The 26,665-nt window shown below is 41.4% G+C and overlaps 1 protein-coding gene across 1 annotated transcript in view; it reads right to left on the bottom strand.

Annotated features, from left to right (window-relative positions):
- The window catches only part of LOC128760195 (metabotropic glutamate receptor 4-like), a 205,206-nt gene that overhangs the window by 142,798 nt on the left and 35,743 nt on the right, over positions 1-26,665 (bottom strand). Inside the window, exon 2 of the mRNA XM_053867297.1 lies at positions 22,134-23,127. Coding sequence (XP_053723272.1) covers positions 22,134-22,775 — 642 coding nt within the window. The 5' untranslated portion in view covers positions 22,776-23,127. The remainder of the gene's footprint in view (positions 1-22,133; positions 23,128-26,665) is intronic.

Raw genomic sequence — 26,665 nt, forward strand, 5'->3', positions numbered from 1 at the left:
TGGCGATTCTGCAAGGTTTTTTTTTTTTTTTTTCAACATGGAAGTAGATTGTCTTCCACACCTTGAATCACACCTCCGTCATGCACTCCTGTACTTCTCCATCATCATCTGTACATCTTCTGCTGAACAATCCACTCTGAACAAAGCCGTCTCTTTATCATTCAGACCGCCGTTTGCACATGTAACAAAGCCTTGTCTTGGCTGTGCTTTTCCTGCTGCTGAGCCGTGTTGCTCTGCCAGCGACTCTTCAGTCCCACGACGCTCAAATTGGAGAATCTTGAACTCCTTTGAAATGTGAGACTTCACACTCTTTAACGAGGACTCAGCAGATGGAAGTTATCCTCAATAAGTACATTTGAATAAAGGCTTCATCTTTTCATCATTATCTGAAAGCCTACAGCTCCGTGACACCTCACAAACAAATCTCGCTGCCTCTTTGTGGAAGTCAAGATTTCCTGACGAGGCAGATATTTCTCTGAGCTAGCTTCTTCTCATATCACCTCACGCATCAGACCGCGTGTCACATGGAACCATCTGGGGAGTCGTTCCTGGAAACAGGAGAAGGGGATTTTCAAAATAGTGCATTGCCTTTTTTTTTTTTTTTTTTTGAAGAACCATCTGTTTTTACAGGCAAACTTCAATAAGATCAACTAATGGTGAGACAGAGTCCCAGAAAACCACTTGCGTAACAGGCGCTATAAATGAATTCACCATGTGGAAAGAGGGTCTTCTCCTTGTTATTTTGAGCTGGATTTTCTTTTTTTACACATATCTCTTCCCAAGTCTTCCCAAGTGAGTTTTGTTGACAAGATCTTTCTGGTGTAGCTGACTTGATGCATGACTTGGGTATTTTGAATAGCACAACACTAGCATATGTTTCATTTGGTGACATTAATTTCCAGTTGCCATAGCCCCGTGACTCACTTGTGTAGTTGCTATGGTAACAGTTAACAGAACTGCAAATGTAGCCGATGATCTTTTCGCGTTTATCCCGAAACAAAACCTGTTATTAAAAAACAATCCAAGCTCTTCAGTTTTTGTTTGTTTTTTTATCGTAACAGATCAAGCAAATTCAATTCAAATCTTAACACTTTTATTTCTTATATGTTTCTCAGCCAGGCTGAGTCCATGTGTCCATGACTGTTTCTGCTGTCCACTCGGATCTGCACGTCCGAAGCACGTCTCTCTCAACGATCGCTTCTTATACAGTAATGACAGCGCAAGAGTTTGTGTTAATATAAACAATAAGAATGTTAGTGTTTTCCCTCATGTTTATTTTCACTATTTCAGAGAATTCTTGTATGAATCGGTGGAAACCCCATTATTGCGTTGAATTAGCAGTTGATGTTTTTACCAGTCATGCCTTTGATATCGAGCAGACTTCTTAACTCAAATTCCCACTTTGTCTCGGCCTGTGCCTTCTCAGGAGGACAGCGTGACTTAGATGAGGTCTGAGAGGTGAGATAAAACAACCACCGTGTGATTACCCTGCTCTTGAAGTTTCCGGGTGAATGAATGGTCTGTGTTTCTCTGTGTGCTTGCATACTGTAAGGGAAAGAGAGCATGCTGGGAATATTAAACACATCTGGTCTGAAGAGATATGTGCAGTTGTTTATTTCCCAATTACGGCGCACAGCTACCAGTTTAGCTTTTGACTTGGCCAAACGTGTTTTGAAGTCTGCCGCTTCAGACCGCAACAAACACGACTGCAGCTAAACAAGTGTTGGAAAAGTGTCGAGAACTGTTTTTCTGGTCAAGTACAGCTGCCGTCTGTTGTGGAGATCAGAGTTTCTTGGCCATTAAAAGCATCGCTTTTTTTTCCATCTTTAGCCGAGAGACAAATTGTAAAGGGTTTCTGTGATATCCGCGGCGTCGAGCGAGCCAGTAGAGAATCATGCTCCACAGAGATAAGGAATCAAGTCTCTGGAGGCAGAAGGACGAGTATCGTATGAAAGGCTCATGTAATGTGTGATTTTGTTGAACTGGTGCTTTAGTGAAAAATAAGTGCAGATCACATAAATTCAATTCTCTGTGCTTCATGTGGTGACATTATTCAGACTGTCTTATAAATCTCAAACAATCTCTAAGAAGTATGATGTTTCATTTATCAGAATCAAACTAGCTGGCGAGTTGTCACACGCAGTAAAATAAATCTCCAGGGTCACACATGACCAGAGCGTGTGCTCACACATTTCCCTCCTCTCACTGAATACAAACGGCCTCTGCTGTGGAGCCTGACAAGATATTGGTAACAATTGATCGGTTGGACACACTATGTGACTGCTAAACGTTCGCCGGCAGTTAGAATTAATTGCCTCGTTGATGGCGTCCTCACATCGTGTTGTGGGCTTGACATTTAACTCCCGCAGAGAAGGAAATGAAAGTCAGGCTTTTTCTTCGCTCTTTCAAAACATTTATTCCCACCCCTCATCACATCAGCTTTGCTATATTTGTTGTCGCCTGAATACTTTCAAGAAACACTAAAGTGAGTCCACTGTTACGCGACTTTATTCAGCTACATAATGGCACTGTAAATAGGAAATAATGATCACAAATGGTTATGTCATGTCCTGTTGCCGTTGCAGTTCGACATTATTTTATTTTTCTGTCGCTTTCTGAGATCACAATTTCAATTCTAAAATGAACTTGTTCAATCTTCATCGCACATAAAAGCAGCTTCTCATTTCATTGAGCAAGTTTGGAATAGCAGAACTCGAAATCAGACAAAGGAAGGAGATGGACTTGGTCAGCCAGCCAGAGGAACAGGAGTGGGGCTGTGTGCTAGGGGGAAGAGGCAGGGGAAGCTGAGCTCTTCTGTGCATTCCAGTCTCACTCATTGTGTAATGACTACATTTGTCCACAGAAATACCTATAGTACTTCATATGTCTCTATAGGTATCAACTGGGCATAACTACTCCCTGTCCTGAACAAAAAATATGGGGGACATTACATCTATCATCTTGGTTTGTAGTGACAATGTACTCTTTATTTTCATATTATCCATTCAGTGTAGGTACATGATCCTTATTTTTATTATTTATTATTTATTTATTTTTACTCAGACTCTGTCTGGTCTTCCAATAAAATTGTAGAAATGCTACGTTCCTAATGGATAAAGGCCCATTCATACTCAACGTTACGTACGGTTCCAGATACAGACGGAGCCTTCTGTCTATGTTCATTTTGCTCATATATCCACAAAGCTTACACATACGAACCAAACAGAGCAGTACCACCGTAAACCATGGGGGGCAGTGTTGCTGTTACTACCCGATACGTAGCTCTAATGAGAGATGAACAAGAGACAACACCTGCGATAATTCTACGTCCTCCAGTTGCAATATATTTATTGGATGAAACAGTGCTGCCACTGTTTCATCTTTACTGCAATAGATACATTATCAATACTTCCACAGTCGCCATGTTTGTTTTGGAGTTTGTCGGTGTGATAAACTTTTGACTCTTGACTGCTCCCCCCGGTGGGTATATTGGTGAACAGCAATACTCAAGGAACGAATGCATGGAAGCTGTCAGAATGAATCTTTCAGCTGCTGTGATGTGTGGAGTTGCACAAAAACAGAATTGTTGCGGATTTGAAGCACTTCTCAACCAGTGGAAATCGACAAACGGAAAACATTGTTTTCTTTAAAACACCTCTGCACAGCTCCGCCTCAACTCTGACTCTGTGTAACTAAAAGGTTTGTACATGTGCTCACAGATGGGGCATCATTCTTATGATGCTGACCAGTCAACTGAGAGAGAGAGAGATCAACTCATGTCTTCTTCGTCCCGCTCCCCCTCACTCTGCTCACAGCAAGTAGAAGCAAGACAGAGTGAGTAAAAAAAAAATTCTGAGACATGGATTCGTATCAATGTGACATAAACATGTCAGGCGAATGTGTTTTCTGAGCTTGGGAATAAGAGAAGATCTGGTCATCCTACTTATTACTGATTTTAGCCTTGCAAGCTAGTTATACCAGAGATGCCCCAAAATCTCTTAGCAGCATATCCTTTGTCATCCTGACTTTCTTGAGTTTCTCCCATATTGAAAGCTATTTGTGCCTAGCCCAATGGAAAGCATGTTAGGGGCTTGAGGGCTTCCGAGAACACATTTCCGCTTTTACATTATTGAAACACTGACGACATTGCGCTCATCTCTTTCAGCATCTGCATGTTTTTTGAGAAAAACTTGACAAGTTATGGCTTCGGTATTCCCTGTGTGCTGAACTACAGCTAGAGGCAGTTTCAACGGCAGGAAGGATTCCCCGATCTCTTCATCATCCTGAGCGTGCCAGACATGTGTGTAATGGTCTCTCTCATGCTTCGCTGCCGACTGTCTCCACTCTGCAAAAGCTACATGGCGAATTAGAGGCACGTTGACAAACAGTCCTGCCACTCTGTTGGCCTTTAAAATTAGGAAAAGACAGTCTACGGCGCACACGTGGGTTGAAAGCGCTTAAACCTTTAGTTGGTTTTTATTATCGACATGCATCTTAGTCTACATGCAAAGGAGGTGTTCGCGGGTTTGTTTGCACCATCTCTGGCATTTGTCGACTTCAGTGTCAAGCTGACAATCACCATAGGTCAAACCAAATTACCTGTCATGGACCACGACAAGGAACGAAGCCAGCCTAAATAATTACTCACTCCATCAACCTGATGGGGCTTTAGGTGATTCTCCAGCTTTACCTTGGTCCTGTATGACGCAGACGCCAATGTAACGTATCCTTTTCAACCCCTTGTCTGTCCCAATACAGGAGCAAAAACTGTCTAACTGTTTGATGCATTTTGTTTCTCTTCCATTCGCGCAGCTGTAATGCAGGTCCAGATGCTGAGGTACAGTAGGAGCCACATGAAATGGACTGGGAAGAACCAAAGCCATGAAAGACCCTGACTGTGGAAGATCAATAAATCATCTCTTGAGAAGAAAACATATTGGCCTGTGCCAGTCAACACAGATATTAGAGCAGGATGTGGTATTGGCATTCCGTGCAGAAGCGTAAACACTGAACAGGATTGAAAGCCGCACACAGCTGATGTCACGGTTGAACCTAAAACTAGATATATAGCGTTTTAGTTTTTCAGTCATTTTCGAGCGTCACAGTGGTCTGTGATCTTTGAATTGCAGCGGGGTTTTTTTGTTTTTTTTTCATTTCTGGCAAAATAAATGGCTTGACAGCCATTTGGAAATAACTGGAAAGAAAGGTTTCTTGGTAAAAAGCTTGGATAAGAAAATATAATATTGAGCAGTGTCTCGGTTGAATTAGGAGCTGTGAAGTTGATGCCTAAATAAGAAATAAACGTAGTCAAAGTAGCGATAGAGAGTCTCAGTAATTCAAATGTGGCTGTAAAACGTGTCCACCTGAGGGCAGATGATCTCCTGAAATACTGCCTTGTCCAGTAGACTGTGCCTGTATGTGGTTGTGAATAGGGATGTAACAAATTTAAAGGCACAGAATTTAGCTAAATAAAAGACGCTGTAAAACAAAAAAATTTGCCAAGCTTTCTATTTTCACCATGATCACTGACAGCCAGGCTAAACACTCAATGGTTTCTTCCAACTGATTTACTGTACGCCCGGGTCCCTGTCAGACCCGGCGATGCATAAATTCTATTCTATTTTTTTTTTTTCTTTATTTTATTTTGGACTGTTATGATGAGTCACAGTTCTTTTATCAGCCATTACTTTTCTTCAGGGTTTCAAGCACTCTCTCCTACCGCAGTGTTTGAAAAGGCTTGTGTCAGATCTTTGATTTCAGCGATATCTTCCGGCAATCTTTGTGGGTGGGATTATTCACATCAAATGTGAGTCAGTAGTAATTTTACTGTGTAGTTTCTAATATCAAAATGGTGTAGCTTTAAACATCAATTTGTCTTGCCAAGATCAGCGAAAACTGTCACCATAGGTCAAGGTAGTATCTGTCACATAACTGAGTTTGTCGAGCATAGTTTTGATGGGTTTTTTTTGGTTCACATTAAATGTTGCTAAAAGTTTTATTTTTTAGTTTTATTTTTTTGAGTGTCATTTCCCAGGACCCTGCAGTACTGCTTGCCAGTCAAACCAAATGCACTGTCATTGACTGCCATGAAGCACGAATCCTCAAAACTTGTCCTGAATTATTGGTCTTAAAACCTGAATTAAAAGGAATCCCAGATTCTTGTACAAGTAACGTCCAAAGTCAGATTGGATGTAAGTCGAATGCCATTCAAAATAGCTGACGCGAGGGTTGTAGGTACTACTGGAGCGATAGATCACTGTGTGAGAGTGAGATTCTGGGATACTGTGCTGCCGTAACTGTCGTACACGTTGCCGGGTTGCGGCGCCAGACATTGAATCAAAAAATAAAATAAAAAAAACATCTTCTGGCTGTGGTCGTAAGTATAGGTGGATGTAAGTCGAGCAGGTCAGAAGTCCGATGTTACTTGTATATTGTCGATGTTGATTTTTATTTCAAGCCTGCCTGACTTCGAGCCTTGAGTTCTCATGACATTTCTATTCAAGTAGTTATGAAACATGATCATACATTGGTAAATTCAAATTTAATTTCCTTTCATTTTCAATTTTCAGAGAAAAACACAATCATACAATGGCCATTTTTGCAGTCAAACGTTTCCGCTGACGTGTAAACTTCACTTGGTGACATTTCATTTCATGAGCGTCTCGCGTCATTTGGTGAGGTCATTGAGTCAAAAACCCCACATGACCCACTAAATTCTAACACGATAACTGTAAGACAGGAAGTGGATCTAATGAGTCAGATTCCACTCTGACTACAGTAGAAAACACAGCATACAGTCAAACCAATTAGACGGCTTCCACGCAGCTGTGGTGCTAACATTTTCAGCTAAGACTTCTCATATAAGACTGTGATGGCTGGTCCTCAAAACCCTCAGAAGTATTGATGTGAAAGCCTTCCCTTCATACTGAAAACAGGCTCTCAGTGTGATCACACAATATTAAATGAAACATATTTCACATTATTCCACAAATCCATTGCTGCAAAAACATCCTTGTAATAAAATAAACAGGATTAGATTCTCTGTGCCGAGGGAATAGGAATATGAAGAACTTAATTCATTCTTTGCGCAGCTCTGTCCTCTTGAAGACAGATATCTAAATGCAGACGCCATTATTTATGTTCGCTGCATTTTATGAGCAATTTGGGGGTTTGTGAGGCAGCATGATCTTATGCAACTTGGATGACAGCATCCAAATTGGCGCGTCTTTGTTCTGTGAAGACGGAGAAGAAAGCGAAAGGGCCGCGTGCTGCGTTTACAAGCGTGGGAGAAAACAATGTAGAGTTGATGACCTTAAAAGATTAATGTGACGTGTTAAAAGGAACAAAAGCATTTTTCTCGTTTTCTCACACAATTCATATGTGAAAGTGCATATTGTCGTGCGAACAGGTTACGATTCATCAGCGACTGTAGTTCGCCTCACTTGACTGGCTGTGTGTGTGTGTGAGCGCGTGTGAATGTGGATTTTAATTAGCAGATCGCTTTTGATCTGTGATCTTTGATCGGGAGAAGTTCACAGTGAAAATGGTAAATCCGGCTTTGACAGCCGAAGATTCTCAATATCTTCTAGATAAAAGCTAAACTTTCAAACAAACTTGTGTTTCTGTCTTCGACAGCCAAACACGCTTTTTTTTGGCAAACTAGAGGTGTTTGCTTTTCAATTTTAATGAAAAATAAAACCCTCATTGATATGTCTTGTATTAATTTCTAGCAATTGCAAATAAAAAAAATAATAAAAGTGAAAATAAAAAAAGTGAATTTTATTTCATTTTCAACCACTTACTGCGGTAAATTACTGCCACAATATTCTTTAATCGTCCTACCACAGCGACCAACAATAGGAAATTCATTCTATTCTATTCTATTCTATTCTGACTGGTCTGAGGCTCCAAACAAATGCTTTTTTTGCATTTATTTATACATGATGATTACACGTTTAATACGATACCATCTTCATCATGTGACACCAAGTGCACAAAAAAAACAACATTTTCATGCCTTTTTAAATTCAAATATTTATAATAAACACTATCTGCAGGGTTTTATTTTGTTTATCTTTAATTACAGCTTCTTTTTTTTTAATCCTCCATCATCGTGCCGATACAGAGAGGGAAAAAAAAAGTTAAACAGTGTGAGTAAAAGTGTCTGTGCAGCCAACAGGTAATTACTTTTCATTTCACAGTGCTGTCAATATAAAAATCCAGTCATCTTTCAAAGCATTTGAGCCTCGCAAGCAACCTGTTTCCTTGCATGTATATAAACTGTCCACTTGATAAAAGGTTGCAATTGAATTCTGACATTCATGAAGCGAGATGAGGATGAACCATTTCACTTCTCACTGATTTGATTTATGTCGAGTCTGAAGTGCACAGAAAAACATGCACGCCTCTCATGATTCTGAAAAAAGTGATCTTTACTTAGTTTACATTCATTCAGGAGGAGCTCTTGGCTTCTGCGGAAAATGCCAGCAAGGTTAATAAATTCATTTCTGGTGGAACATGAGAGGAGTCAACAGAAAACACAGGAGACAATTAATTGAAAGTTTGACGCAGAGAAGCAAAACAAGATTAAATTACTTGACTTATTTATTTATTTAGTTTCACTTGAGAAGTGATTGAATCGCTCGTGTTTAAATATGCATAAATGAGATTGCAATTTAATTGCACAAAGTGTATCAACGACCTACATAGATCTTCTGTTCTGATCAGCGCCAAACGTTGATCTGGAAACATTCGTGAAGTCGTTGACAGACACATCATCTCTTGAGCAAATGCAGAAGTATTTTCATTCTGACAATAAAGGACGACCATTCACTCTCATTCATAGACAATTTCGAGTTGACAGGCGACCTTGAATGTTTTTAGACTGTGGGAGGAAAGTACCCGGAGAAAGCCCACACGAGCAGTCTTGTAACTTGACACAACCTTTTTATGCTTTACTTGCGTAGTTGCGTTCTAGACCTCCCATAATCCTGGGTTAGCTCTTATGTCTAACTGAAGCCCATTTGTGAAAAGCTTGTTCCAGATATCTTAAAAACCCTTCTTTCAGTAAACCTTGGATGCCTTCTCCCACCTGCCCACCGCCTTGAACATGTATAAAATAAGCTGCCAATAAAACAAGTTTGTCTCGAGGATGAAGCCAGTGCACCAGTTGCACCAACTGGCTGCTCTTCCGGTGCTGAGGTGAAATCCTCCTCATTCCCTTCATTCATTCAGTCAGGCATTCAGTCGATAGTATCGCTGGATATTATCGGCCCGATACTACCATAGTTCACCTTGGCTATGGTGAAAGAGAGATGCGTGTCATGGTGACGCGGCCTCACTGCTACTGTAAAGAAGCCTGAGTCGGGTCATGTGAGTTGTGAGAAAGTTATGTTGTCTAGCACCTTCTCCTTGTAATCCACTTTCAGTGATTGATGAGTCAATATAAGGTAAGATTATATTAAAGTCAAAATGTTACCAATGGCTGCTTTAAATGTCAAAATCCTGAAATCCCTGCTCATCTAAACACTTCTGTGTGACATAACACGGATGAATGCTGCACAGATGTTGCACCCTAAGTCATGTACAACATGAAAACACACAGATTTAAACGTGTAATCAGAAACCTGACAACTGAAGATGTGTAGAGCTTTTATCTGGCGCACACATGTCTACTCCACCTACACGTTCAAGCGCAGCAGCGTCTGGCTTGTGGTGAAAGCAGATGGTGGACGGACACATTCAAACATAAACAGCCATGAATGTTTTCACATGAGGTCTTAGACGTCAGTCAGAGGCTCGAGGGAACAAACAAAAACAACTGCGAAGGAAGCTGAGTTCTAAAAGTAAAAGAACAGCTTTTATTCTTTGTATCATTGCTGTTACTCAGAGATTAACCAGGCCAAACGTCAGACATTATCAATTCCATTTGGGCATTCAATCAAGCCAAGATTTTACAAGTAAAATTCATACCCTGTTTCGCAATTAACTCTTTATGCACCATTGTTGCAGAAAAAAGGCAACACTGCAGCATTTGCGGTGCATGATGTAGTGATGTAGTTACAGCTTAGAGCTGGCGGACAAGGGGTGACTTCAATCGGAGCAGCAGTTGCGGGCCTGTTTCTATTAAAGTTTTGGCCAAGTTTTGGGTTGAAACCTCAACCCCTCGTACAGATGAGGGACGTTGTAGTTTGTTGTCGGAGCAGGCTGGCGCAAGAGAGTGCAAATTTGGCTCTGAAGAGGAATGTTCACTCTGTGATGAAGATAGTACACTGTGTGTTATTATTGCTAGCTCGACTGGACGTTTAAGAATATCAGTACAGTCCAACCTCGGTTCTCGACCACAATCTGTTCCAGACAGCCGTTCGAGAAGTGATTTGTTAAAAATCTGAATCAATTTTTCCCATTACAATTAATGGAAAAAGAAATAATGCGTTCCAAGCCTTAAAATAGGCTTTTGTAGGCGTGAATGTAGAGTGTCTGCTGCAGGTGCGCTGTTCGTCTATGTGTGTGGCCGCTGCATGTGGGAGGGGTTGCCGAGTGAGTGACGTCTCTCCAGAAGTGAAGAGGTGCCCGGTGCGTGTCCAGCTCTGAATGTGCGCTTCTGTGCAGTTTGGCTGTGACAAAGTCATAAACCAAGTAACACTCTGTCCCAGACTCATCCCTGTCCCAGCTCCAGCCCACAACAGGACATCAAACCCTGGAGTGCGCGCTCCAGCCTCGGAGGTGTCGAGAGCGAGCACCTCCCCTGTGACACTCTACCATGGTCCAGTGCGGAGACAGGAAAGGTTTTACACCTCAATATGAAGAAAAAACAGTCAGTAAATGTAGCTAACGGGACATGTCTGCATACAGAGTCTGTGTTATACACAATAGCAAAGCGCGTCTTGGGCCAGCTAACTGGTCCGCGCATGTTATGTTTTTTCTGGCTTTTTTCGGGGCCGTTCGAGGTCTGGATTTTCGTTCGAAATCAGAAGCAAAAAAATCTTGAAATTTTTGTTCGAACTCTCAAGTCTGGGACGTTCGAAAACTGAGGTTGGACTGTAAATTATATCAAGCCTAAGAATGGCTATAATATATATATTTTAAATATTTTCTCTGCAATGTGGATCCATTGAGTTCTTGGATGGACACATAGATAATAATAATGCAAGGCGATTCACCCGAGTACCAGGATGGATGTTGCTGGCTTTAACTTATAATCAACTCATGCGCGTGGAACCTTTTACCATCCTACAGCGAAATACTGAAAGTCGGACTGACAGCACAGTAATTGCAGTAAAGTAAGTTTTAGTAAGGTTTTTTTTTAAGTTCACGGCTCTTGATATTTTGACCAATTTAAATTCTTACATCGGAAGAGCCAAAGATGAAAAATCAATACTTTTCTCCTCAAGAACTTTTGTATATTAAATTTCAGAGAAGGCAAGAGAAAAGAGCCGCCGCCTTAATAGAGCAATCAGACAGTCAGCAGTTTGTTAATGGAACCGTTGGAGGACAGACAGGACAGAGGAGGGAGACGGGGGGCGGGGGGAGGAGGAATATGGCAACGAAACTACAGAAGTATCCTCTTAGATTATTAGCTTCAGCTGCTGGAACATATGCACTCTGTAATTCTCATTAGATGTAAAAAAAAAATAATATTCCTCTGTCTCCTCATCAAGATTTCCCATTAAGAGGCAATATATCATTTCTTATTGTAAAGGGATGACCTTATTTCATATAAGGATTAATGGGAGTGAATAAAAACAGAAGATGACCTGTATTTTTATTCAAGGACATTTAGTATACTCTTTTATATAGTCTCCAACATAAAGGAGGCTTCACTCGGACAATTATCTCATATCAATTTTAGGAGAGACATACTGTAGTGTCACACCTTGTCCGAGACACTTCTAGAACAAGGGTACTCTGGTGGGTGTACGCTCATTGACTAGAAAAGCCTGCCCTGCCCTGCACCCTTCCCCCACCCCCCTCGGGCCACGCAAACAAAATGCAAGTCAGCATGAAGCCGTCGATCTTCCCATAGATTAACAAGGTCTAGGATGGTGGCTAGACGGAAGGTACAAGATCGGTTTAGGTGGAGGATGCTGACTTGCAGTGGCAACCCTTGATGGTACATGCAGCCAAGTCGAAATTCCAGGCAACACTAGGAGAGATTGACAAGCGTTGAGCCTTCCACAGACACTGTATGATATTTGTCTTCATTTTGCTTTATTTTGCAACGTGGTCCCTTTCCAGCGCCACACACTTGCTCCGCCCTGTTAGCCAGTCCTCAATTCCAAATTGGTAAACTCATCACCAAGAGCTCGTGTAACCAACCGTCAACAGTAGCAGTCAGCTCATCATCATCCTCAAATCTCTGGCCGAGACGGGGTTATTTTCTGGCCGGGAAAGCGGTGGAAGTCACTGACACTGGGTGTCTAGAGTCCCGCCGTCTCGGCCCATAACCCTGCCCTGTATCCATTCCCCTGCCAACACGCAATGACAACTGACTTAACAACTTGCTTTGTAAAACGGAAACTGTAAACTTCTATGTGTTAAAAAAAGAGAGACTTAAGACACAACAAACAAACACCTGAGTCAAATAACAAACCCGATTAACTCAGTAGCTGTTGCCACAATAGCATTTTCAGATGCTTTCAGTTACTGATTATTTAAAAGAGAATACATATTTTTATAAGGATTTTTTTCCCTTACTACACGGCGAGTGTCTCCAGTTTTGCTCATCTTCTCTTATATATTTATGCAGCTGTGTATCTTATGGTTTTCTAAACATTCACACATTTAACCACTCATTCATTCAAACTAAATACATATGTGGTCTTGCTGCTTGATTAAATAAATAAAACCACATGACTTTTGATCCCTGTTTAAACTATATGGCTCACATTCGGCAAGCACATTAGGGCAGCTGGATGTGGGAGAGTGGGGGAGCTTTGAGCCAAAAAAACACCAAATACTCCTCTGATTAAAAAGCTATGAGCTACTTTTGTAAACAATTGTTTAAAGCGAGGAACGTATCTACATTTCCTCCTTCTCAGTGTCAGACAACCCCTCAAAAACAGCACGCTTCCATGCCGTGAGATGAGGTTACGTCGGTAAACAAACATGGCGACTGCGATGGAAACCAGCGTGATGACACCACAAGTACGGCATTATTCAGGCATTAATGATCGGACATTTAGGGGTTCCTGCTGTGGACACATTTCGCAGTTTAAGTTGTCCACAGGCCCCCTCCCCCCCCCGAGCTAAAAGCCTAGTGGGCTGTTATCTGGTGCAATAACACCATAACAAGACAAAGAAGAAATAAATGAAATTCATGACATGCTAGCATAGATAGCATACTGTCGCACAGCAAATAGTCGCAGAGGACGACTGGGTTCCTATCTCTTCAGAATAGGGGATTGTCTTTTATTTGACATGATAGCGAAGCATCCAGTTCCAAACTATTACAGTATTAGCAGCGCCATCTGTCTTCCACCACGTGAAAGCTTGTCAATCTGTGTTGTTATCTGGCTAATATTAGTTGTCCGGAGTGTTGAGGTTGCTCACCCGGAACTGCCTTTTCAGTGGGACAATTCCAGTTATTTCTAGTTGTACCATATATCCAGATGGACCACCAACACCACCAATTCAAATTGCTTCTAAGTTAACTTGTTTCCAACCCAACCTGAAGTTTTATTGAAATACCTCCAGCTGTTTCAGCTCATTATGAGTGTTTAAAAAATGAACAGATGGCTGGAGAACCAGTAGAAATATCTCCACTCTCCTAATGTAAATAAAGTTCATTCAAGAGTACCTTGGTCACAATCAGGTGGACGTTTGTCTAGATTTTCATTCATTTGTGATTCAAAAAATAAATAGCCACTTAGGTCTTCACTGGTTCTGACAAAAACATATGGAGTCCAACACGACAAGTTGAAAGGCAGCTTGTTCAGAGACAAGAACTGGACAGTAACGCTAGCGATTTCCTTCTCTATGTTTTACTGAACTTGTCTTCTTGCTTTCTGAACATCAAGTCGTGGTGGTTGATTTTGGACTAATGGGACTAATGGGAGAAAGAATGAAGTTGCTATATTTCTATCAGTCCCTTGGTGTTAGTTCTCATAGAGAGGACGGCCATTGACTTCATTATCAGTCATGTGACTTTAATGCTTTGCGTTTGTTGAATCCATTATCTTGTTCCAGCAATAATGAACAAGCGCGTCACAACTTAACCATGCCCATCTAAGCCAATCCTATCATTATTATCCACAGAACTGTTGCTTTAGTGTTTCTCGCCATAACATTTTAGCAAGTATTGCCTTCTGGCTCAGCTCTCTTCACGAAAACTGTGTAAAACCGACAACTGATGCTCTGATTTTCCAGTGCTCACTGCTGTATGTGCAAGAGTAATAGCTTAGACATCATTTTGGAAAGAATGTTTTGTGTCCAAGTCGTGCGACGAGGGAAAGCGTCTCTAATGGCCTCATTGTGAATCACCCGACGTGAACAATCGCATTGTCGCCAGCTCACTGACTGACTGAAGTGCGAGGCCTTGATGGGCTGATACGACTTTATCTTGATTTAGTTGTCATTCCCCGTGATGAGCAGTTAAATCAATTGTGACATGGCTCCGCCGTTCTACTGTGTCACTGGAAGGTTTATAGGGGGATAAAAACCATCAGACAAAGGTGAAATGAAGCGCAAAATTCCGTGACACATTCCAATTTTTCTCTCCTATATCAGAAATCTGGCACACTCAGATAATCACAGGATTAAAAATAAAAGAAATGTAGCTGATAGTGGAAGGTCAGCACATGCCTAGATAAAGCTTCGTAGACACTGCAATTTTTTCATTGGTACTTTGGTTCATTTCAAGAGGAAGCCAATTATGTTTCATTTTAAGGGCTGTCAAGCTTAACATACATCAAGTGAACAGTGGCACAAATGCCATAGTTTTACCCACAGCATTTGAGCTAAGTAGATGCTCTCTGTAGACATCACAGTTAAAGGAGAGCTGACAAAAATGAACTCAAATAAAATTTGTATCCCTTAAATTCTTTCTTTTCGTTTAAGTAAATGTAGCATAGCATTACTGAGAAGAATAAAGATTTTCTTTTGGAATTGTCAAAATAAATTCCTTGGCCCTTTAAACCTTGCGGCAAGTAGACATTTTAACAAGCCAAGCTACAAATTTGAAGCCTGATGTAGTTACTGCCTTACGCAAGCAGAGGGCAGACACCAGTAACTCCAATCTGTGGGCGTGTTTCAATTGAAGTCTTGGAGTGAATAGAGATTGAAAACCTCCCCCTGGTCGAGAAGATGAAGGAGGTAATGGTTTGACTGTGGGAGCATAACGTAGAGCAAGTGAGCGAGGTTGACTGAATCAGATTCTAAATATGAATACTCACACACCAATGCTAATCATACAGCGAAATAGAAAGTGACGCATAAAACTTGTGTTTCTTCAGTACGTAATGACAGAGAGTCAGTGCACAAGCAGCACATACTGGTGCTTCAGTGGAACGTGGTGGAAGCACAGTCAAAACTGTGGTGGATGTAGCGGCAATGTAAAGAATTAATTAATAAATAGCAGTAGACATTGTGGAAGCGGGAAAAAATACAATGCAAATAGCAGCAGTGATGTTCGTGGTCCTGCCATAAACCACAGAGAGATCAGAGGAGTGTACAGTATTTACACCCATGCCAAACTGCAGGTCGTTTCTCATTTACCACACAACTTAATCTAAAAGCATTTTGAAAAAACGAAGGAAAAAAAAAAGTAAAAAAAAATCTAAGTTGGTTATTTCATTGAAAAAAAGCACTGGTGCCGTAAAAAATGTATGTATAAAAGTCAAAAGAATGAAATTATCAGGGAAATATACTCATTTACTCAATAAATGTATCAGAAATACACTGTTGACAAAAATGTACTTATAATGCATCAAGTGTGGTACATTATTAAAATATGTTCTATGAAAAAGTAATTTTAAAGAAAGCCACAATGGATCAATTGTCTGTCATATTTGTGGTCACTGATAGAAATGTAGTCTTTTAGTGGAGTTAGCTAAAGAAAAAGAAGCATGACAAATACTCAGTGGCTGACTGCTAGCAAAAGGACGAGTCCAAACATTGTCTCTTTTCTTTGGAGAAAAGCTGTGATCTCATGAACAACATTGCATGCTTTTTGGAATAAAAAGACGTTTGTAGGATGCTAGAAATGCAGCTCTCAAGGAAGACTGGCAACTTAAATGTGAAGTTAGCATCTGGTTAGCTAGCATTAGCCTAGCAGCTTTTCACGTTTGCCCAATTCAAGCCAATGAATCGGTTCTAATGACCAAGTCCCCAAAGCAAAAAGTTGTGAATAGTGAATGATGAATTCCCTAGTGAGTGTGTTGTTGTCAATAATTCATGAGTGCTGCTGATGTGTGTGGTGATACTTCTTCCAGATTTGCATGCGCTCGAGTGAAAGTGAGTCACTCAAAAATAAGAAACATGAAATCCCCATTTTTTGCCAAGTTGAGATCTTGAAGAATGTGAATACACGATTCTTTTCTGAACGTGGATATGTATGGTGGTTGGTATGGTGCTGTCACTAACATGACATGAAAGAAGGTGTCATTCGGAAGAGCAGTATCTCCATGCAGTTCTTTACATCTCCTTTATTAGAGCTATTCACACACATTGGATTTCAGCTCTACAATCAAGCTTATAGGCACATTTTTGACTCAAGCTCTTTGTCTCAGCTCCTCCTTAGATATTCACCGGGCCGGATCATCACCGAGGGGCATATAAAGGAGCATTAGCTTGCTAAAAGATGCTGCAACAAAGCAGATGGTGAAAACCTCAGGGAAGACCTGACCAGGAAAAACAGCTGCAGCTCCTCTCAGTCATTTAAGGAATCATACACAGAGTGTGATTTCTGCCTGCACATCGCAACGCCTCCTGCTTTGTTGGAGAAAGCGATGAAATCAGCTGCAAATAACTCACTATTAAATCACTGTTGTTCTGAATTTGCCTTAAAAATGAATTATTCAACAAGCTGGTGCATTATTTAGCATTTTAGCACAGGGATCTCTGCGGGATTGAGGAGAAAAGGTTCAGAGCAGCTCAGAGCAATCTCAAATCAACAATTTATAATCTCCGGTGTTTAACCAGCGCTAAATATGATTTCCTCTCTGTCCACAGTTTGAAGCATGGAGCTCATGAGAGTACAAACCAATTAAACTCAAGAACACTAATTATGTTTACGCCTCATGAGAGAAACTTCCAATCGGCTTATTTTCTCCAAATGTGACAAAACCCAACATTTCTGCGCTTTGGAGGCTTTTTACTGAAGCACAATGGCGCATGAGATGCTATTGTTGGACGTTTATAATGATTCCATCTCAATAAGCGCCGAGCGGTAACGCGCTCGGTCACTTTCTGAGTCCCAGTTGTGAAAGTGGGCCATGATCCGAGACGTCCATGTACTCTTGCGTGATGATTCTTGATGCTTTAGTTCCACTGCTCTGTTGTACTTTTGTTTCTAAAAATGATGAATTCTGAAAGGCACTTTTATTTTATGCATCCTAAAACTCCCTGAAGTTGCTCTAACCTGCTGAAGGTGGGGAGTCAAATTTGCGAGCCCATCTGCTGGCAAATCTGACTCATCATCTGACATGCCTTGCGATCAGGAACGTGCTTTTTTTCGGCAGCTGAGTGAAAAGCTGTAAGAGCTGTTACATAAAGCCTGCGAGGGCCACATCTGTGCGCATCAGAAGAAAGACTGCTAATGACAGTGCACATGATGGAGGTTCAGCACAGCACTGTTTGACTGCTTCTTTATGTTGTGTGGTTGGTTCAATCAAGAGGACGCTGGCACCTTCCTTCTATAGCTTGAATTGTTAGTGTGACGCAAATCTTTACCCCAAAGACACACAGTAGCTAGATAGAATTTGTCTGGTTGTTTTGCAATTGTGTAAACATAATTTCAAAGCACAGTATTCCCAAAAACAAAAACTCCATTTCGACCAGACTTTGTCGTCGGCTCGTCTCTCGACACTTCCCGATCCAGCCCTCGTAACAATCCTTTCAACCAACCACCAAATGACAGAACCTCGCCACAGTCACAGCAGAGACGGCGCCCCATCTTCGATCACACGATCCGGCCTTCGAATTGTTTTGAAACAGTCATAAAATTGAAATGACACACTGCCATCAACAGGTCCATCAGGCCCGGGAGGTCCAGCTGGAGTTGAGGCCGACCTGCGGATCTCCATGAAGCCATAAACTCCTGACTCCTCTAAGTGACCGCGCACACACACCACTCTCCATTAAAGCTTTACTGCTTAATCCATACGAGTGACCAGACCGCTTCACATCACATCAGGAGCTCCAGCTCTCCTTCTTTAATCGGTGTAAGGGCCATTATTCAATTACAGGAGATGTTGATTGATCTGTGCCTGATTTGGAACGTGTTTGATTTTCAATAAAACATCCAAAAGAGTTTGGCCACTTGGACAACACGCTCTGCAGCACAACTATCTGCAAGAGGGGAGTCGAACTAAATGGACTAAACCTGATGATAAGAACTTAAATCTCAATTGTTTCTTCATGTTATTTTAGTGCGCCACAGTTGTAACTTTGTACATAAGCGATGAGTGTAAAGTAAAATATTTTTTTCATCATGAGGATTAAATATGCAGTGTCATGTGGATTGAAGTCAGATGTGCTATGATCTCGACACAGATCACCTCGAGGAAGCCTCAGATGCTCATTAAGGTGTCCATACCTTCCACTACCTGTGGGAGCACGTATATACATTTTACATTATAGACTCCGGTCCATCTGTTTCTCCATCGATGAGCAAATAAAAAATTCACACACGAGTGAACATGAAAGCGGAGATGTTGAACATCAAGCTGTTTCTCCACATGTGGCTGGCCACACTTGACACCACTTCTGGAAGTATAAATCAAATCTGTTCGTATACGCATGTGTATCATTACACACTTGTGTGCGTGTGCAGGGACGTGCACAGACAGACCCCTAGCGGCACTCGAGCACCAGCCTTTTTTCTCTACAAGAGAAAAGTGCCCCTTCTAATGTGCTGTATTTGTTTGTATGTTTTTTTGAGAAAACAATTGACTCTCTAAATTTGTTCCACTCAAATGTTTTTTGTTTTTTTTTTTTTTTTTATATCTGACAGGTCATTTATTTGAGTTTGTGTGAGAATAATTTCCTGACCAGATCATCACTGCTCCCATGCAGATATCTCCCTCGGTTCTGTTTGTGTTTAACTCCTGGTTCGGTGGCACACTCAGCTTCCTTCTGTCCTCTTTTTTTTGTGAATTAATAAATTGTGAACTTATACTTCACGTTGAGCAGTCGCTTTGCTGCTGGTTACCACTTGTACTTGGGTTCTGTGCACACAACCTTTTGCGATCTGTTCCCCTTTATCTGCGTGTAGCAGATGCTGTCGGGTCTTCTACGGTCAGGCTGAAGACCAGCTGGCACACCACACAAACAAAACACATTTTCATCTGTTCTACATAAATAAATATATGTAGAAATGTGAAAAGAAATGTAGTCATTTGAAAATTTATTGTGAAACAAGTAAATATATATCTGGAAAATGAAAAAACCCTCATTACCATTCCAACCCCCTCCATAATTATTGTAGCATTTTGTAGCAAAACAATATATTCGTATCAGTTTAAATCTAGATTATCCTCCCAGTCACCTCCATACTTCATACTCCATTGTACTCAGATACTACTGGAATGAAGGAGAAAGTTGCTGTGTAATATTGTTTTCTGACTTCTTGTTTTGAAAAACCATATTTCAGTGTCTGAAATAATACAGTTCAGACATGCACTTAATACTTATACTGTTGTTATTTTGAGTCTCTGTTGCCATGCATTCTTGCCATGCACCTACCAACTATTAAGGAGTTCATATGCAGACAATGTGATCAGATCATTCAGCACAGCGGTAGCTGGGCATTTTATCATTCCCTCAACAGTTTTTGCCTCGCTGTGGTGTCGGCACGCTACTACGCTAAATGCTCTGCCTTTGACCAACCATAATGAAGGAGGCGTGGCCAGATCAAAGAGCATGTAAATCAGCTCATAATGAACTGAAGTGCAGGGAAAAACCATCAGTTTCTGCTGTACATAATTTAAGATTTTCAGTGTCTATTATTAAAGGAAACTATGGTGCACCACTGGGAAGCAAAAAGGACCTTTAATATTAGGAGTCAAGCGTGTTTTGGTGGGATTCTGTGTTTTGCTGGGATACAGTAAGATAAATATTGTTGTCATCAGACATGTCTATGACGAGTAAATGAACGGAAAATTCATCAAGAATACAGGTATCACAATAGACTTTCTGAAGGTGGACGGTTTTTGAAGATAATCTAAACCTTATTTCTTGTAAACCCCTCGAACATGGTCAGTGATAGATCAGACTAAACTATGACAATTCATCGCATTGATTGTAACATGGATGGCTATAATTTATATGCAAACTCTGAGGCGAAAAGATCGTGTAACAAGGGATTTATGAAAATGCAGTGGTGCAAAACTGCAGTACTTGGTGAGTGTAGCGTGAAAGAAAGATACAATGTATTTATTTTTTTAGTTGCACAATTCGTTTCTTATGTTATTCCATATAAACCATCCTTGAAAGAAGAATAATGTAACATGAGTTCCACTTGTAATATGTCAAGGTGTTACAAAAAAACAAAGTGGTGGGGGGAGCTGTCGTAGAGCAGATGTCCTGCTGAAGCAGCTTGAGAATCAGCGTCCTCTTTGACTGATCAACCAATTCAACAGCATGTGCTTGAAGCCAAACACAACTGGTAATCCATTTTCACATCATACAAAAATCCACTGGAAAGTGATGAAGCACTGGAGTTGTGCAATATATCTGGGGAAGAGGATGTTGTTAAACAAATAAGCCGCTCATTTGAAACACCAACAACAGCTTGAATGCGTAACTGTCCATGAGTTATACCAAAATGTTTCCCCTGTAAAGTGACTGTGGGGTGGAGCGCTTTTGCAGTGAGCGGAGCATTAAATAGCAATCAAAGCTTTAGTATTCCAGGAAGCAGCGTTTCGCTTCCTGTGCGTGAATTAATTCATCAAATGTTCAAATGACCATGAAAGGAACATATTTTTTCTGTAGTGTGAGCAGATGTAAACACCAGGCGGATTCACTGGGAAAAGCTTGAGGGGTGAAATAGAAACCAAGTGGAATCCTATTAATCACTGCACTGTGGGGACGTGGTTATACCTCTCGCTGTGCCTGGAGGGGGAGCCGTCACTGTGAAGAGATTTACCGCCGCTCAAGTTTGGAAGTGCCTGACGTGTGGCAGCTGACATGAAAACAAAGATTATTCTTTTGCCCTGTACTATCCACGAAACGAAATGTGAAGAAACAAATGAGACCAGGGCGGTTAATGTCACCAGTTATTAATAAGCATTAATGAATCATTTCACTGTTTTGTTTGTTTGTTTGTTTGCATGCTTTTATCTTCCAGATGGGACACTGGTGACGCCTTGCCTTCAATGTCTCATCACAGTGATGTATACCAAGAGGTATCTTTCAACCATGACATGTGAGACACTGTTGCGCCATATGATCCCAGATATATGCACTGACTATACGTTGACCTTGAGCGGTTCTGTCTCTCTCATTGTCAGATTCCACTTCGGAGCTGTAACACACTTTTGTGGCCAGTTTTATCGTCATGTTCAATTGGCAGAGAAAGGAGCAGTCCCAAGGTCACACACATGCTTTACATGCGAACATTACCCACCCACAACAACAACAATTTCATAACACACACGCAACACAACTTCGTTCCATATCTGCACAATTAATCACAGAGCAAATTGAAATTGTGTGTATTTCTATTTGTAAGGGTAAAAAGAAGTGGGTTTTGTGCGTATGGATTAGACGTCTAAAGCCCTATCAGGATACCAAACGCATCCAAGATATTTCGTGAGAACGCACCAAAGAGAACACCCTTCTAAGAATCCATTTGAAATTCCGAAGAGTTCTGTCTTTCTGCATATGTTGGAACAACTCTGTGAAATCTATAATCCATTGACGGTCACTGATAAACACCATTGCGTCTTGATGCAGAATACAAACTTGCTTCTTACCTTAAAGAGGCGTAGAATGTTGGCCACCATGATGGAGACGGAGCTGGACGACGCTCCTATAACTCCTACCACCCTCTCTGGTTTGGTGATGATGGGCGCTCCCCCACCAACACACTTCACGTCAGTGCCGTCTTTCTCAATCAACGCCTGCACGAAGGTTAGCGACTGCTCCAGGGCGTGAGTGTCCCTGGAACAGGTGTCCAGGATTCTGGCCCCTAGTGTGATGTTGGGCAGCAAATTATTGTCATTATTGATGCGGTCAAGGGCGAAGAGCATGGCCTCCAGCCGGTGAATGCCCTTCTCCTTCTTCAGCTCCCCGCATGGTTTGCCATCGTGGCCTCTGGCGTGCACTGGGAAGAGCCCACCTAAAGAGATGTCACCATCAATGCGAATGGAGTTCAAGTGTGTGTGTGCTGGGCCTTTGGGTTTGGCAGTCTGAGCTGCCCCAAGGAGCCCAAGGAGAAGAAGCAGATGAAGAATCAAGCTTTTCTTCTCACAGCCGGCATGATCCGGCCTGTTAGAGGGAGGGAGAAACATGACCACAGCCAAAGCAGGAGCCCACGACACCACAAGCCAGGTATTTTGTTTTGGTTTCACAATGGCCGCAGGGTCAAATGCAAAACCTCTTGTAGCAGTCGGCATGGAAAACACGTCCTCTCATGGCGCTCCTTTCACTCAGACATTCAATTGATGTGGAATATGTGCACAGCTCTCAGCCAGGCTCTTTCCCCGCTCCCCACTCCTCCTTCACTCCATCATGGGACCTCACTTGTGCCGCTCTTATGTCCACCGTTATTCACAGAGTTGCCAGAGGAGGTCTGTTACTCAGGGCATTAGGAAGAACAAAGGTGAAGGCGATAAGCTTCTCCTCACGTCTCTCCTTCCTCTTCACCTCAATCAGAAGTTTTTAATCTTCAAGCTTCCCCTGGGCAGGGATTTGGTGGATGTGAGAGCGCTCAGGTCCTTTCAGGTCCACAAGTCTTGCAATGAATTCCTAGAAGATGAAAAAGAAAAAAGGAAAAGAGCAGCCAATGTGAATTTGGGTTTTTGATCATTAAACAATCACTCAGCGATCCTCAATGAATAGCCAGTTATAAATCAATATTTCTCACAGGCAAAATCAGACAAAACAGATCGAAGTTTTCTGTGCTGTAGCTAACTGATGACCACATGTGGTGCAACTATAGCTGGGTTTCTAGAACGCAATAACCGCTCCACTACCATCATTCCCTCCACTCTGCCCACAGCGCTCACGAAAATGCGGCCCATCTTGCATGTGTGTATCTTCACATTGTTGATTCCTGGAGCAGTAATGGGCTCTGAAGAAACAATCTTCAAGCAAGAATAGAGCTGTAGACATTGTGGCTTTTTTAGTGGGAGTGGGGTTGAAGTGGACGTCCTGAAAGGACTGAGATTCATTGAGAGCATATATGGAGCGACAAGGTTCCTTGAATACACCAGACTATCTCCCACTGAAGTAATTTTTCACAACCAATTTATTGAAGGCTGAGGGTAACTGTTCCAGAGGAGGCTGGGCAAAAAAGACCATTCCAGCTCACTAGAACATGTTCACCTCATGTTTTCTTCAATTCATCCCAACCGTGAATAATGTAGACAAAATATATAATAATCCAGACATGGCAATGCTATATATATATAAGTATATGTTAGAAACATGTGTTTAGTAACATACTTCCTGTGATTTTAAGGTATTCTGTGGACTATGTACTATCTGATCAGACCTAAATTCCTGTGTGTTTAGCAGTAACTCAGCAAAGGCTGATGATGGTAGATGTCAAACCTCTAACGTTCAAAATAATCTAATTGTGTGTCAGTGATTTCAGAAATAAATTGTGTTGGTAATGTTTAGACAACCACAATCAGATATCTTCCAACTAATAGTAAAACTACCAGATACAGTATTTTTCCTATTGTTCATCCAGCACTTTTATTTCTCTCGTACAACAAATGATGTAGAGAGTATATTCATCTTGCGCTGTGGAAAGAGTAAAGAAAATCCTCGCTATGTCTGCACCACTTAACAGTACTCCTTGCATATATGAAAAAGAAATTTGCCTCATTATTTATGGCTTGTGTTACTGCATGTCACCGTCAAAGCACTATTTTATTGATATTAATAAAGGGTCTTACATGCTTCTGGTTTCAAGGCAAACAAAAACAAACATTGAATTAAAATATGGAAAGCGTCTGCCAGGGCTGCTGTTTCCACAATAATATGTCTTCAAACTGGGGAGAGAGTTCTTTTGTCTTCCTCAGCCTGCGGTTGGAGGAGTTTCTCGTGCACATCTCAAGAAAACCCCTTGAAGATTACATCATTATCAGGATCCTAATCTTGTTTTGTCTGGATGGAGATCCTCAAGCAGAACCAACGTACGTAATTCATTCGGTAATCTGGAGGATCTGCGCTCTTGGGTGGGCTGCCGACATCATTTCTGATAGCGCAGCGTTGAAAATCCATGAATCCCATTTACTGAAGCGCTGGGTTTGGAGCTGACCTCCTTTCAGTGTGACACACACTGATAACTGTACTGAAGGCAGCAGATTAGTACATTCAGTGAAATCAGGTTCAGTCAATGTTTTCAGCAGATCCCGTCTCCGGATCTCGCCTCTAATAGAACGTATGCGACACGGCTCTGAAGCTTCCGCTGCCATTATACAATTTCAAGCCTGGGAGGTTACATCAGTTTGGTTTTTTTCAGAGCTGAAATGAGAGCAATTGCTGAACATAGTGACTGGAACTGCTGATTTACCACTCACCCCGTCGACTAATATGAGAAGAGCAACCTTTTCAGGTGCAGAGCCATGTTTAGCATTTATGACGGAAATCTTGGTCTGGAATAATTAACAGGCACAAACACTTGATAAGAAGGATTGGCTCCGTTATCAAGCCATGTTTGCACTGCTCTTCTGGTTACCTCAAGGCTTCCGGATGCCCTCCATTCTAAATATTTGCACCATCGCTGACCACACTAATATTCAGCCGTCTAACCAACTAGGAACAACTGCTGTGCTCCTGCTCAGCTGGCACAGGAAATTAATTCTACATTATCTCCATCCGGTGGATAACAATTTTACTGGACAATACAGGAGGTTCAAAGTGAATCACCATCTGATTTACTGTTTATTGACCTGTCTACGAGAGGAATACGCTGCCTTTTAATTATTGCTGTTGATGGAGGACATGCTGCGCACACCTTAGTCCAACCAAGACGCTGCTGAAATAAGCCTCAAAGTTTTCTTACCCACCTTTCAGTAATTTTGTTTCCTTGCCATTCCCTGTTGTGCAATTTGATACCAGCCTGGAAAACTGTCAATCTACTCTTTGAATGAAGGTAGACTTTTAATTCAAGACCATACATATTCAAGCAAGTGCTGGCATCATAAAACAACATGGTGGGCTGGATTCTGCCCTCGAACCTTGAGTTTGACACATGGTCAGGCTTGACATCTACTCTCTTGTAATTTTGGGTTACCTTTGGTGCCCCAACATGCATGTGAAATGTAATCGTCCATAGATTTCAAAAGACATGTGTCATCACAAAACATTTGAGCAGCACCCCAAATTTCCCAGACTCCACTTGTATCACAGAATATATTTTGGGAATGTCTGTTTAGTATATGTATTTGGGGTTGGGGAAGTATTTGGAATGATCAAGTACCTTGTGTTGTACTCTGAGGTTCCACCCCAGTCTACTTCTATTGCTAACACGTGAGATTTACTGAAGTATTTCATGAAAGGACACTTACTATAGTGTCCGACAAGGCTCAAATATCAAGTTAAAACTCCTGAAATTAGTGAACTATGGACCCTAAATAGAAGCATGATTCCTTCATGGACACAACTTTTTCCACAACTGTAGTCTGTGTTTTTCACACGTGATGACATCCACAACATACACTTCATAAAGCTAGTCACAGTGACTTTGTTATGTCTTTTCATGTCTTTTCATTGAAAGATTTCCCTTCCAGGAAAGGTTGGGTTACGATTGTTCCCTGTCTCAGTCCTCTGAGGCCAAAGCTCTTTGAGTATTGAGATCATTTTTGATGTTTGGGGTCAAAGGTTTTCAGACAGAAGACGAAAGGCGGAATCCTAGGGGGAGAACAGACAAGGAGATGTGTGAACTGGATGTTGCTATTTTTAATTTTTGGTATAACCACATCAATAAGTAAGGTCAGATACTCTCACGTCCTTCCACACAGCTGTTTGACAGATTGCCTATTTTAGGAGTTTTGGTTGTGGGAACAGTCAAAGAAAGAACCTCCCTGCCACCATTCATTAAATGGTATTGAGAAAAGCAACTGGAAAAGAAAGGGCATGCACAGGGGAGATGCGCTTGTTATGAACAGACGCTCTAAGGATCCTTTAAAAGTGTTCTTAAAAGAATGTCATGCCGGTTTTGTTCACCATAAATACCCCTGTTTATTAATGTGCTTATGTGACTCTGACATTGAAGATGTGTTTATCATGAAGTTCACCAGACCTTTCCCTGATGCAAAAAATGACATGATCA

The sequence above is a fragment of the Synchiropus splendidus genome, chromosome 6 (assembly GCF_027744825.2).
Source record: "Synchiropus splendidus isolate RoL2022-P1 chromosome 6, RoL_Sspl_1.0, whole genome shotgun sequence".
In the NCBI taxonomy this organism is placed as follows: Eukaryota; Metazoa; Chordata; class Actinopteri; order Syngnathiformes; family Callionymidae; genus Synchiropus; species Synchiropus splendidus.